Source organism: Octodon degus, unplaced genomic scaffold (genome assembly GCF_000260255.1).
Source record: "Octodon degus isolate 3935 unplaced genomic scaffold, OctDeg1.0 scaffold00163, whole genome shotgun sequence".
Taxonomy (NCBI): Eukaryota; Metazoa; Chordata; class Mammalia; order Rodentia; family Octodontidae; genus Octodon; species Octodon degus.
Genome location: NW_004524739.1, coordinates 4,850,224 through 4,864,555, shown reverse-complemented (window position 1 = coordinate 4,864,555; position 14,332 = coordinate 4,850,224). Strand labels below are relative to the sequence as shown.

The following is a 14,332-nucleotide window of genomic DNA, read 5'->3' as shown; positions in this document are numbered from 1 at the left end:
CGCCGGGCGGCCCGCGGGGCCCCCAAGCCATGGGCAAGTGCAGCGGGCGCTGCACACTCGTCGCCTTCTGCTGCCTGCAGCTGGTGAGCCGCGCGCCTGGGCGGCTGGGCAGGGTGGGGCGCGGCGGGGCGGGTGTCGGGCGCGCGGAGGGGTCGAGGGTGTGCGTCTGTGTGTGCCGGGCGAGCGCCCGGGCTGGGGGTGGTCTGGAGTCGCGCAGCGGACGGGCGGAGCCTGCTCTGCTGGCCCGGCCGGCTCTTTGTGTGCGCTTCTCGCTGCTGCGCCCCGCGCTCCCCCGGCACAGCGCGCACGGTCCCGCGCGTCCTGTGCTGGGGCCCGGCCCGCCCCGCGCCTGGGGCTCTTTGCCGGCCGGCACTGCCTGAGTGGCCTCCTGTTGGGCCGCGCTGGGGACTCTGGCTCTCTTGAGGTTGGGGGTGTGTCCGAGGCTGGTCTGTGAATCCGTTGAGGTCCCTGCCGCGTGTTTCCCTCCAGATCGCTCGTTTGAGTGGGTCTCCTTTGCTTTGGGTCTCTGCCTCTGGTCTCCGCCCCTGTGTTTTTTACAAAGTGTCTGCTCCTGTGTGTGTATCTGTTTCTTGTTCTGTCTCTAGATCTGACTGGTTCTGGTCCTTGTTTGTCCCTGGGCTGGCGCCCTAGACTCCAGGAGCGCTCACCCCTCCTTTGTGCTGCTTCGGCCTCCTTTCGCCCTCCTGATGGGGCAGCCTGGGGATGGAGAACCACCTACCTGGAGAGGGTCACCAAGAACTGCGGAGTCTTGGGCCAGCTGACCCAGCAGATGCCCAGCCTCCCCGCCTGCTTTGGTCTGGCAACTGTGGCCACCCACATTCCAGCAGTCATTCATTAGCTCCACCGGAGCAGCAGGGGTGGGGCCGGCAAACCAGCTCTCTGCCCAGGCTGGCCCCGGTGGCTGGGGGTCTTTAGGTGTCCCGGGGAGGCTCAGAGCATCTAGAGACACTGCTTGCCCCCGGTTTAGGGAACTTGAGTGCTTGTGTCAGGGAGGCCAGAGGAGTAAATTTGGGGGCCCAGGGGAACCAGCCATGCCCTTTGGGTGAATTGGAGAGAAGCCGGGTGATCTGCAACAACTAGGGTGTTCGAGGTTGTGCTTCTCTAGACAGCGGTGTGTGGTTTGTAGGACCATTGCCGCCCCCTCGCCCCCACACATTGGGCAGCGCTCTGAATGTGAATTGGGGGAGCCTGAGCCTCACTCATGCGGATCCAGCCCCTACGCTCTGCCCTGCATCATACCTCTGGCTCCCCCAGTCCCCAGTGCAAAGGACAATGGAGAGTGGAGCTTTTGGGGGGTATAGACCTCCTCTTTCAGCTTGCTTCTCCTCTCGGGAACAGCAGCACCAAATATGCCATCCACGGATCTGGTACATCTGTGGCACTGTTAGAAGCACCCTGAGCTCTGCTTCTTGATGTAGGGTGCTGGGCTAGTAGCTCTCCTTCTCTGGGCAGCCTCTGTCCGCCTGATAAATACTCATTCTTGAAGACTGCAGAAGGGATCCATTACAACCAGGTAGAATGGGAGCTCCAGAAGGGTAGAGATTGCCTGTTTTGTTCCCTCGGTTTTGTTCCAGCACTGGCACAGTGCCTGGCACTCCATTAATATTTGTAAAATAAATGAATGAATCTGTTATTTGGCAATTCCTGGATCACAATAGAAATGTTCTTCTTTATGTACTTCGAAGAACATAAATACCAAGACATGTTGAAACCTTTCAGAGGACCTTTTCTAGATTTTGTGTTTGTTTTTTGAGACAGGGTCTTGCTATGTAGTTCAGACTGCCTTTAAAGTCACTGTGTAGCCCAGGCTGGTCTCAAACGCTCAACAATCCTCCTGCCTCAGCCTCCCCAGTGATGGTATTACACGTGTGCACCACCACGTCTGGCCAGAAAAAAACCCAGCTCTGTTAACAAGCAAATAATCACACAAGATAAGAGAAGTTTTCATCTCCTCATACCTGGTCCTCTCCGCACAGGTGAACCTGCTGGCAGTTTGTCCCATACTCATTCTCTAATACTGGTAAGAATGAATAGATTTGTGGAGCACTTGCTGCCTCTAAGCACTTTTCCATGAATTAAGTCACTGACCCTCCATGAGGGCACTCAGCTGGAACTTGCCAAGAGTTCTAGAGGAACTGGGGTCCAGGCATCTAGGAGTAATTCTGGCCTGGTGAATCCCTTGGGAGGTGCCTACTGTTCTGTAGAAAAGCAAAGGTGGTCAAGGAGATGCCCTGCCTCTGCTCCCCCTCCAGTACCAGCTCCAGACTCTGGGGTTGGGCAAGACTGGATGGGACTCTCGTCTCCACATCCTGGCTTGGGCAGCTTGGGAGGGATCGGTGAGATAATTTGCATGGTGTTCCTACAGAGAATTTGAAAACTGATTTCAGCTCACTTGCTGTCTGAGCTGATTGCACAGAGGGTCCCAACAGCTGTCACTAAACCCCTGGGGTCCCAGCTGCCTGGCAGCTTCCATAAAATGCTCCTGAGATGCTGACTTCACCAGCCTGAGGGCAGAAGGGAGGCTCAATTTGCTCATTCAGCCGACTAAAGGATAAAAGAAGCCATTAAATGTTTTTTAGCTAAAAATTTAGGAGGAAAAACTGTGTCACTGTTCTTTTTGCAAGTGGAGTTTAAGCATGATGACGAAGCAGGCCAGGTCTGAGCACTCTCATTTATAGGGCTAGGCTTTCTTTGGGTGAGGGAGTGGGACAAAGGGGGTGGGAGTCAGGACAGGTAGGATGGGGCTGTGCTATTGTGTCCCTGGGTCAGTGTAGGGTGGTAAGGAAGGCTCTGGAGTTTGGAGTTTGACAGGACAGACCTGGGTTCCGCCTGGCTCTCTCGCTTTCTGGCTGTTATCCTGGCCAAGTTGCTTACCTTCTCTGTATCAGAGTCTTGTTATCTGTTAATAATATCCAGCACCTAATTCTTAGGGTTGTTAGGAGGATTAAATCCATGTGATTTATTTAACTAGGTATAAAATGGGCCGGGGAGATAGCTCAGTGGAATAAGTGCTTGCCTGGCAAGCGCAAGGGCCTGAGTTCAATCCCCGGTTCCGCCAAAAAGAAAAACAAAAAATTAACTGGGTCTAGAGGCAGGAGGATTGCTTTGAGTTCAAGGCCAGGCCAAACAACGTAGCAAAACCCTGTCTCAAAAAAAGAAAGAAGTAAATTTTTTAAAAAAAGAAGGATTTAGAGCCACACCAGGTACTCTGTAAGCTCTGTAAGCTGTAGCTGCTTACTGTTTTTTTGTTTTTGTTTTTGTTTTTTTCCTTTTTGGCCAGCTTAGCCCACCCTAAGGGTGGGCCTGGCATGGCATGTGGTGCCTGGGATCGAACCTGGGATCCCCTGCACCTGCCTAAGCTTGCCTAAGCAAGTGCTGTAGACCGCTGAGCTATCTCGCAGGCCTGTGCTTACAGATGTTTGAATGGTTCACACTGAGAGTTGCTTACCTGTAATTGTAACCTAAATAGATCTAAGCGCACGCTTCACTGTCTTTGGTGGAAGGCAGCAGTGCTAGCTGAGCTGAGGGGCAGGAGACTAGTTTCAAGCCCTGCTTTACCACTGATGTCCTGCAAATTTGGGCAAGTCTCTGCCTCCATGTAAGCCTTGTTTTCCCACTTGTAAAATGGAAAGAACCCTTAGCCTGGCTCCTTGAAGTCCCACCAGCTCTGCCTGCCAGAGACTCAGGGATGATGTCTGAGAGGAGAGGGATGGGAAGGTTCTGCTGCACCTTCATCTGGTTCTGCTGTGAAGAACCTCTCGGAGTACGTCCCTTTCCCTAGTTCCTCTTCCCTGGTATGTCACCTTGACGGTAGCACTCTTTATGTATTCACTTCCTAATTTCGTTTTCCTTTTACTGCGCTGGGGATTGAACCCAGGACCTCAGGTATGCAGGGTAAACATTCTGCCCTTTCCTGAATTTTTATTTGTTTGCATTTTCTTCCCCCACCCAACCCTGCCCTTCCTTCCTAGTCCATCTCCCTGAAGCTTTCCTTAACTCCTCTCCTGGTGGGGGATGAGCCAGGGCACACTCGCCCTAGGGAATCAGCATGGGTTTCTTCCACGTCGTCATTATCGTCCCAGTCCAGGAGTTCTGTGCTAAGCACTTAACGTGCATTACCTCATTTAACCAAATGAGCTTACATATGTAAAGTACTTGGCAAAGGGCCTGGTGTGTGTTCAACAATCAATAACCGTTTGCGATTTTACTGGTTTTATCCTTTTTGTTGTAATTTAACACCATGGGATTGCTGAGTGTATGACCACCTTTTCCAGAGGAGGAAATTGAGGCTCTGAGGGTCATGAGGTTTGCCTGAGGTCCCTGAGCTAGGCAGGGACAAAACCAGGATGCCGTGTTCTTCTGCCTGAACAGGGAACCTGGCAGCCCCTTGGCCCTCTGCTGCTCCCATGTGACTGGCGTGTGACCTCAGACAGGGCCAAGCCTCAGTTTCTTCATCTGAAAATGAAAATGATAATGGTTTGGTAGGATCTTGCATAGTGCCCAGCACTGGGAGCCAGTGAGCACTGAGCAATCTGTCACTGTTGTGGTTGTGCTTGTCCTAGCTCTGTGTGACCTTGGACACATGCATTCACTCCTGGGCCTGGCTTCCTCTTGTGTCGCTGGTGTCTTCCCTACCTTGCAGAGGTGTGGAAAGACCTTCTTTTACTCAGGTGCCAGGTGCCTAGCAGGGAAATTCTGGGTGGCATTGTCATTCTTTCCCTCCTGCAAAGCGCTTTGCTTTCTGGAAGGTGGTGGTTGGGTGAGGGGGGGAAGTGTAGCTTCCAGCTGAGCTTCGAGTAATGGTGTGAAACATGGTCAACCTGATTGATGTCGTTATTAGCTCTCGTGATGGCAAGGAAGGGAGGGAGGTGGCCTGGCGGGGCCTGTGCTGCGCAGCAGCTACACTGAAGCTCTGGGCAAGCAGGGAGGGTCAGCCTCAGAGCAGGGGGCTGGAAGTCCTTGGACTGGCTTGAGTTGGGAGCATGGGACCATCCAGACCACTGGCCCCTTCTGGGACTCAGGCCCCTCCTGGGAAGAAGTGGCATGGGCTGTATAAGGCGGGGAGAGCTGGGTGGAATGTGGAGGGGCCCTGGAGCTGATCCTTGTCCTTTGCAGGAGTGGGTGGATGCGTGGCTTTTAAAGTAAGAACACTCCCTGTGGCAGCCGTGCTGAGATCTGGCACAGGGGTCACACAGACATCGCTGCTTTGCTTTATGACTTCCAGAAAGGCCCTCACCCTCTGTTGACTTCTACTTCCTCAGCTATTAGGTCTCTGGATAGCCACTCCTCCTCCGTGGCAGGGTGGAGGCTTCAGTAAGATGATGCTTAAAGGTGCCTGGCCCAGGGGACACCCCCCTGTGGCTTGTTGGAGACTTGGAGGAGTCACCTTGTCACCATTTTTCTTAGATGAGAGTCTTCGTGATCAAGGTCATGCCCATAAACACTCCAAGTCTTCATCTCTCCTGTCTCTGTCTCTGTCTCTCTCTGTGTCTCTGTCTCTGTCTCTGTCTCTGTCTCTCTCTCTCTCTCTCTCTCTCTCTCTCTCTCTCTCTCTCTGTTTCTCTCTCTGCTGGAAATTGAACTCAGGGCCCTCAGCTCAACTGTTGTTATTTCTTTTTTAACATTTTAATTTGTTGTTGTTATTTTTGTTTTTGAGACAGAATAATCTCACTTAAGTGGCTAAATTGTGAGCGCTAGACTTAAATTTGGTACCCTCCAGCCTCCACGTCCCAGGATGCTGGGGTCACAGGCATGAGCCACCACACCCGGCTCGCTCTTCTTTCTGTGGAGAACATGGACTCTGCAGGAAATAACAACCCCCCTTCTGTCTGATGTGCTATGCATTCTATAGAATTTGTTCCTTGGTCCTATTGGCTTATTCATGGCCACATAAATATTAGGTACAGAATGAGGGTTCAAACCCGGATCTGGTGCTACCCCACTTCTTCTCTGCCTGCCCTATTGCTCCTGATACAGGGTTATGGGGACGCAAGTAGAAGTAGGTGGAGAAATCAACATGTTCCCCAGCCAGTATGTGTTACAAATGCCCGATCTCCTGGGCTGATATCTGGATGTTATCTCTGCCTACCTCAAACTGGTGTTGGGCTTAAGGGAGCCACAACTCTAATTGCGAAAGTTACCAGGGAAGAAACAAATCTGTTTACGCAATTCATCAACATAATAACTCTGTGAAGTAGTTAAGGGTTTTGTGCCCATTTACTAGGGGATATACTGAGGCTCAGAAGAGTGAAATAACTCATTACCCAGGAAATGGGAGGTACAATGTGGACCTCAGATGAGTCATCGAGGCACAGGATTTGAGGACAGTTATTGTAAAATCTGGACCAAGAGATTGAGATGGCAGCTTCAATCACTAGAACATGTTCCTTCCTCTAGTATTAAGGAGAGCTGGGTAACAGGAGGGCAGACTGACACCAAAGATATCATTTTAAAAACTAGTTATAGGGGGCCAAGGAGATAGCTCAGTAGAATAAGCGCTTGTCTGGCAAGCGCAAGGGCCTGAGTTCAATTCCTGGTTCTGCAAAAAAACAAAACAAAACAAAAAACTGGTTACAGGATGGGCTGGCCAGATAGCTCAGCTGACTAAAACACCTGCTTAGGCAGGCGCAGGGACTGGGGTTCGAGTCCCCCACCCCGCTGTGCTGTGCTGTCCCTGCCCTAGGGTGCACTGAGACTGGGTATGGTGGTGTGCACCTGTAATCCCAGCACTTGGGAGGCTGAAAACAGGAGAAATCACTATGAATCTGATCTGTGTAGTGAGACCCTGGACTAAATACATAAAAATAAAATAAGTTCTAGGGCATGGGGGTGAAGCTGACTCAGGGCCCAGTGAGCCCAGGCCCAGAACCTTGGCCATCGCCCTGGCTTGGAGGCAGGATGTGGATCTGGAGACCAAGGGAGGCTCAGGCAGCAAAGCAAACTCTGGGATCACATGTTTCTGACAGCGGGGTGGAGGCCGAGCACTTGAGGTTTTATTTTTTGTTTGTTTGTTTTTACAGTACCAGGGATTGAACTCAGGACCTTGCCTGGCAAGTGCTTATTGTACTGAGCTGTCTATCTCCCCGGACACTTGAGGTTTTAGAAGATGGCCCTGCCTTTTCTCAGGTCACTGTCCATACAGTGTGGAGTTAATGTGGCCTTGGCCCCCAGCCCTGCCTCTCAAAGCGGCTGGCACATGCCGGGGAGAGCCTGGGCCTTAGGACCGGCCCAAGATTTACATTATGCTTCTGCCTCTTTCCTGCTGGACGACTTTGGGCAAAGACCTTTAACCTCTCTGAGCTTCTATGCAGTACTTCTTGAGATCAAGAGGTCTGCCGTGGGGAGGCTGTTGTTGGAGGCTCCACTGAGACAAGATATGCAGAACAGGAGCTCATAAAGGTTCCCACTCTTGAATGCCCAAAGTAGGAGATAGCAGCTTCTACAACTGAATACTGTAGGAGAGGCAGCGGGTCCCCTGTCCTTTCCCAACCAGTGCAAGGCCAAGAGCGAGCAATGGTTCTGCTCAATCCATATGTCCTTGACCTTGCTGTTCCTTGATCAGTAAAGTGGGCATAAGAATGGCAACACCTCTCAGGACTGTCATGCGTGTGACCTAAGGTAATGCAGGGAATCTGGGATGAAGGGGGGGCCTTTGCTGGGAGGGTGAAGACTGGATTCCTGATCTCAAAGGTCTCTTCCAGCCCCAAACCAACAGTGAGCGCCCTCCTTCCCGGGAGGAGGTCACAGTCACTGCCTGGTCATCCACCTTGCTGCAGGCGGTGGTGACCGATGGGAATGAGGGCCTGGGGCTCAGTGCTTCATGCCTGGCTGTTGGGTTATCAGGGACTTGGGTGACCTCTGTTCTGTCTCTGAGTGTGCACTGTCCCCATCCAAATGCACATATAGCACATTTGATTGTAAAATCAATCTCAGACCATAGACAGTTAGCCCTGGGAGGTCCTGGCCCATCACTAACTTCTGAACCAGCACAATCGAGCCCTCTGAACTCTAGGAGGAGATGGATCCTCAGGCTTAGAGAGTAAGAGCTGCCCCCAGCCAACTCTACAAAGAGTCAAAATCAGTGGCTATTTATGAAGCGCTCATAAAGTACCAAGTATAGGGGCCAGGGAGATGATTCAGTAGAATAAGTGCTTGCCTGGCAAGCACAAGTGCCTGAGTTCAATCCCTGGTTCAGAAAGGAAAAAAAAAAGTACCAAGTACTGAGTCACCTTATGGTACAAAACATGCCCTCAGGGCTGGTGAGATGGCTCAGTGGTCGAAGGGGCCTACTTAGAACAAACTAAGCCAAGCAAAGCACAAAGCACAGGGACCGTGGTTCAATCCCCCAGCACCACATGCCAGCCAGCCTCGCCCCCCTTTACACACACACACAAAAGAAATAAACAAACAAACAAACAAAAAAATGTCCTCAGATGCAAGGCAGAGAATCCCAGGACCCTGGTGCTCACTCAGTGTGGAACTTCGTGCTGGCCTCGCCCCTCTGTGGGCCTCGTTTCCCCGGTCTGTGAAATGGGACATTGGAGCAAGATATTGCACTTCAGCATTCTGTAGACTCTCAGAGGCTGTGCAGGGGTGGGGGCTGAGAACCAGGGGGTGATTCCCTGCCTGTGGCAGTGGTTGAGGCTTTGTGTATAGCCTGGGTGACCACTGGGACATGCAATATAAGGAACCAAATGATGACCCAGGTTCCTGAGACCACCCCAACACTGTCTCTAGGTCCTGAGAGGACACTGCAAATAGCGCAAAATAGTATTTATTATGAATAATGAAAAGTATGGACATTTTTGGGCTCTACCCATGTGCCTTTAACTTTAGCCCGCTCCTTCCTGACCTTCCCCCAAATCACAGGGCCTAGGTGAGCTCCTGCCACAGAAATCAGGGAAACGAAAGTGTTCAGGCATTTACCACCACCCGCAGCCACTGCAGCCACTCCTTGCCCAAGAAAGCAAAGCAGCCCTCATATTTCCAGAGTAAGAGTTGGCTCTTAACCTTCTTTTCTTTTGGGAGGGGGTAGGTTCTGCAGCCCCAGCCTGAACCAGAGATGTGGGTTTTCAATTACACAATTAAATGCACAATTAGGCATAATTACCAGTGCTCAGAGCCTGAGACTGCTCATAATAGGCGTGTAATCTACTGCAGCCTCTGTTTATACTACTCAGTGCGCTCCCTAATGATGCCAGGATGCCTTCACACTGCACTGTTGCCATGGAGACAAGCCTGCCACCACTATACAAAGCTGACAAATAGTGTTCTGGTCCTGGGCCCCTGGATTGTTTCCAAGGCCTCTGTAGCCAGCCCTGGAGTAGAGGGGCCAGACAGGTAGGCCAGGAAGGCAGGTCAGCCTGGGAGCCACCAGAAGAACAGGAGAGGGTCTCAGCCCCTCCAGAGTCCTCAGGTCACTAGCAGGATGGCCCAGCTGCTGGAGGAGGCCTTGTGCTTACCCACTGGAACATCTCAGACCTCTGCTACAGCTGCTGTCCAGATAGGATTGGATCTGCACAGAACTGGCTCTGTGACCTTGGCCAAGTCCTTGTTCTGTTTCCTCAAGTGTAAAATAGACCTTGGGTCTCTACACAGAGGGTTGCCTGATGGACAAGATTTACAGAGCACTTAGGACACACCTCGTACTGTTGTTACTGCCACAGCCAGAGCAGCTTAGACACCTTCACTGTACTTTCTTGGTGAACCCTCTGTGGCGAGCCGTTAGCATCCATACTGGGCCTCACACATGCTAGGCACGCGCTGCACCGCCGAGCTCCATCCCCAGCCCTGTTTTCACTCTGAGGCCAAGAGCTGCTACACTGGACAGGGGCGGGGCTGAGCACTCTCTTGACCCCGATGCCTTAAGGCTTCATGTGTTGTCATCTCTGTCATCCTCACAACAGCCCTAGCAGTAGAATCTTGTGATCCACATTTCCGCTTCATAGATGAGGACGCCAAGACTGAGAATCGAAGGCACTAGTCCAGAGTCACACAGCAAGGCAGTGGCAGAGCAAGGTCCAATAGATGTCAAAACTAGGATTCTTAAAAATATTTCCTTCGAGGGCCACCTACCTGGGACCCCTCCTGGAAACCCAGAAACTATTCTTCTTTCCAGTAAAACTCCCTTTCCTTCTAAAAAATAAAATAAAAGTTCATATATATATATGTATTTTAAAAACATTTCCAGGGGGCTGGCGAGATGGCTCAGTGGTCTAAAGCACCTACTTAGAACAAGCTAAACTAAGCTAAGCTAAGCACAGGGACCGCGGTTCAATCCCCTAGCACCACATGCCGGCCAGCCCCGCCCCCTGGTGGGCTGAGCTGGCCACACACACACACACACACACACACACAATAAATAAATAATTAAAAATAAAAAAAAAACCAAAAAAACATTTCCAACCAGGAATAGTGGTACAGCACTCAGGAGATTGAAGCAGGAGGATCGCTGAGATCTGAGGTCAGCCTGGGCTACAAAGTGAGTTCAGTGCAGCCTGAACTACATAAGGAAACCCTGTCTCTCACACACACACACACACACACACACACACACACACACAGTACATACGGGCCAGGAGTGGTGGTGTACACCTATAATCCCAGTACCTAGCAAGCTCAGGCAGGAAAATAGTCCTGAGTTTAAGGCCAGCCTGGGCTGCCCGTAGTGAGCTCAAGACCTGCCTGGAATACACAACAAGATTCTGCCTCAAAAAACCAGGATAAATAAATAAAGCACACACCACGGACCCCTAGATCCCAGTCTTAGGAGGCACGGAGTCCTGGGATTCCTCAAACCCAACATTTCACTGTGACCTTGAAAGAAATTTTGCTCTACTTCTTCCATCAGCCCAGCCTCTACCTTGGACGGCAGAAGCAGGGCTTGCTTTTGTGCATTTTTTTCCACTTTTCTGTAATTTAGAACATTATTTATGGATACCTACTGTGTGCCAGCCCCTGGGACACACAGGTGAATGACACAAAGTAGGCCAATTAGTGCATGACATTGGGCAACCACCACCACCCATGGTACTGGGCCTTGAACCGGGGCCTTGCTCGTGCTAGGCACGTACTTTACCACGGAGCCCCTCCTCAGCCCTGGGCTTTATTTTCTTTATTTGTAGTGCAAGCAGCAGTGTGCACCTTGTGGGGCCGTTAGCAGACGTAGCAGTTATGGCTACCACTTATCTACCACACGCTTACTCTGTGGGACACATGACTCAAACCACTAACGCCTTCCATGACCCTTCACAACACATCCTCTGTCACTCCTGTTTGATCTAAGGACCAGCTTGAGGCTCAAGAAGTTCAAATGTCTGGCCTCCATGGCCTGCGCCTATAACTTCAGCACTCTGGGAAGCTGAGGCAGGAGGACTACCAACTCTAAACTCAGCCCAAACTAATTAGTGATTTAGGAAGACCTTCTCTTAAAATATAAATAAAAAACTGGGGATGTAGCTCAGTGTGAAGATTCAGGGTTCAATCCCAGTGCTGCAAGAATACGGAGGAATCAGTCAGGTAGATAGCTCAGTGGCATAAGCGCCTGCCTGGCAAACGCATGGTCCCAAGTTTGATCCCTGTACAAAAAAAAAAAAAAAGAGGAGGAGGAAAGAGGAAAAATAAAAGAGTGAATGCCCAGGGCTACAAGTGACAGAGCAGGCCTCTGACCACCACGTGTCCTAGCCTTGTGGTGGCCCCGAATGTGGCATCCCTTTGGCCACTTTCTTGGAATGGAACAGACAACTCCAGCCTGCTTCTTAGAGCACGTGGCGTTGGATGGAGGGAGTCTAAGGGGCCACTGCCCACCTGGCATAGCCCAGCACATTTTCCCCTCACGTGAGAAAGGCTGGGTTTTCTGAGAGACTGCCCATGTCACTTCTACCCTGACAATGCTAGCTGGGGAGACTGAAGCCCACGGATGGTCTGTGACTTGCCCAAGCTGCAGCGTGAGTCAGTAAGTTGGGGCTGGGACCCAAAGCCCATTTAGGACACTTCTCTGATCCTCCTCTTAGGCCTTCCAGTCTGTTCCAGAAAGGAGAGGGACTGGAGGGAAGGGGCAAGTGTGTGCTTGCTTGTATGTGTCTAAAAACTGCACGCCAAGGCAGTTGTGGTGGCGCATACCTGAGATCCCCGCTGTTTGGGAGGCTGTGGCAGGGGGATTGCAAGTTCCATGCCAGCCTGGGCAACTTAATGAGACCTTGTCTCAAAATGAAATTAAAAAAAAAAAAAAAAAGTAAAGAGCTGAGGACGTAGCTCAGGAGTAGGACATTTGCTCCACACGTGCAAGGCCCTGGATTCAGTCCCCGGTCCTAGGGTTGGGGGCAGCAGGAGAACAACCCTTGCACACTGCTTCATGCCCAAGCATTTGTGGGACAGACACTGGCACGCAAAGATTTGTAGATCAATAAACATCCCTTCCCACTTCCTCCCTCTTCATTTATTCATGAACTCTGAACTCCTTGGCTCCAGAGAAGCTGCCTGGAAGAAAGCAATTAGAGCGTAATTAGAACCATTCCTATTATCAGCTCCCGGCAGGGAGGGGCTGGCTGGGGCTTCCCTGTAGCCCCAGCCCCTGAAGCTGCCAATCCGCTCCTGCTGTCCCACGGAGACACCAACACCCTGGGCCTACAACATCCAGGGCAGGGGTAAGGACCCTTCCTTAGAGGCGAGGGTGGAGGCTGCTGCCCTACACAGTTTGGCATACTGAGTTAGAAAGACCCCCAAGTACTTTTGGGCCGAGCTTCCTGGATGCTCCCAGCCTGGGCCTGGGCCTGGTCTAGGTACTGTGCGAAAACTTAAAGGCAGCACATAGCTCCTCTGAATGAAAAAATACAAGGACTGTAGGAAATATAAATTGTTTAAGGGAGGCAGTTTACCAGGCAGAACACCATCCTTTGCCAGATATTAATAATTAGTAATAGTGGGCTGGCAAGATAGCTCAGCGGTCTCAAGCGCCTGCTCAGGCAAGCTTAGGCAAGCACAAGGACTGCAGTTCGATCTCCAGCACCACATGCCGTGCCAGCCCCATCCCTAGGGTGGGCTGAGATGGCCACATACACACACAAAAAAACCATATATAACACACAAATAAAAATTAAAATATATATATATATACACACACAAAGCAAAAAACTGTCGAGTGTACTTTAAAAATTAAAGATTACAAAAGAGCAGATGAATTCCTAGGAACGCTAATCTTAAATCACACACATCTGTTGAGCGCACAAAGGACTGTTTTCCTGTTATCTTTAACACACAGCATTGCTTTTTACTCAGCCAAAGTCCTTAACTATGCTTTAAAACTGAAATCCTGGGGCAGATGACTGAGGAGGATCTTCCTAAAGGATAACACACACCAGCCTATTCCCACACAGACTACATGACACAGGAACGTGTTGAGGAACAGCCTCACCTTTTGGTGTCCTGAGACAGCAACAATGAATTTACAAACATGGAGCAGAGGAAAGATGTGGAGGGCAGCACATGCGCCGGGGTGTGGAGCAGCTGTGGGGAGAGAGAGCAGCGGTGGAATCTGAAGATTATCCTCGGACACAACGTGTGTCTTCGCTGTCCTGAGTATCGCTATTCTGAGTGCTGAGACTCCAACACAAAAGGCTTTCCTTGTAGCAAAGCCAAACTGCAGAAAACGATCTTCTGCTTTTCTACATTTATGCAAACACTGTCTCCCAAAACCCCGGGTCCAGCCAAAAGAATCCCAAATCACCCCAAATCACGAGGCTAAGTTACTTCATCTGGATAGTATACTGCTACACAGTGAACCAATGATTACTCGAGAACTAACACATTTTGTCTGCTTCACAGGGTTTGCTCTACGACTCACCTCATTAATTGCAGGTATGTTCTCTGTTAAAGGGAGATGCACCAGTTCATTCTCTAAAGTTTCACTGAGCTTTTTATCCTGTTGTTGCCTGTGCTTTCCCAGTATGAAGTAGAATGGGGTTGTAGGAAGGCTTTCTTCTGCTAGCAGCTACAGGGAGTTAAGACAAAAGGCAAATGTCTCAATAAAAAGGGTGCTTTCGACTCAGTAATAAGTACTAGAGAAAAACATCTGCGATGGAAGGAACCCAAGAGATTACTTAGTATGATTCCCTTTGGCACGAAGGTCCAGTCTCTCACTGACTGCAGGGAAAACTTACAATGGCTACTCGGATGACAGCCAAGTCTGCCACTGCTTCTTTGCGTAATTCTACAAAAAATGACAGCAGAAGCACTTCCCAAGGGCATAGGCTTGCAATGATAGAGGAATATGTTGGAAGGATGGACCAGGTTAAGGAATGATTAACAGAGCTGA

General features: G+C 50.7%; 1 protein-coding gene across 1 annotated transcript in view; it reads left to right on the top strand.

The window, feature by feature from the left end:
* Positions 1 to 6: 6 nt before the first annotated feature.
* The window catches only part of Nkain1 (sodium/potassium transporting ATPase interacting 1), a 45,597-nt gene continuing 31,271 nt past the window's right edge, over positions 7 to 14,332 (top strand). Inside the window, exon 1 of the mRNA XM_023703064.1 lies at positions 7 to 83. Coding sequence (XP_023558832.1) covers positions 30 to 83 — 54 coding nt within the window. The 5' untranslated portion in view covers positions 7 to 29. The remainder of the gene's footprint in view (positions 84 to 14,332) is intronic.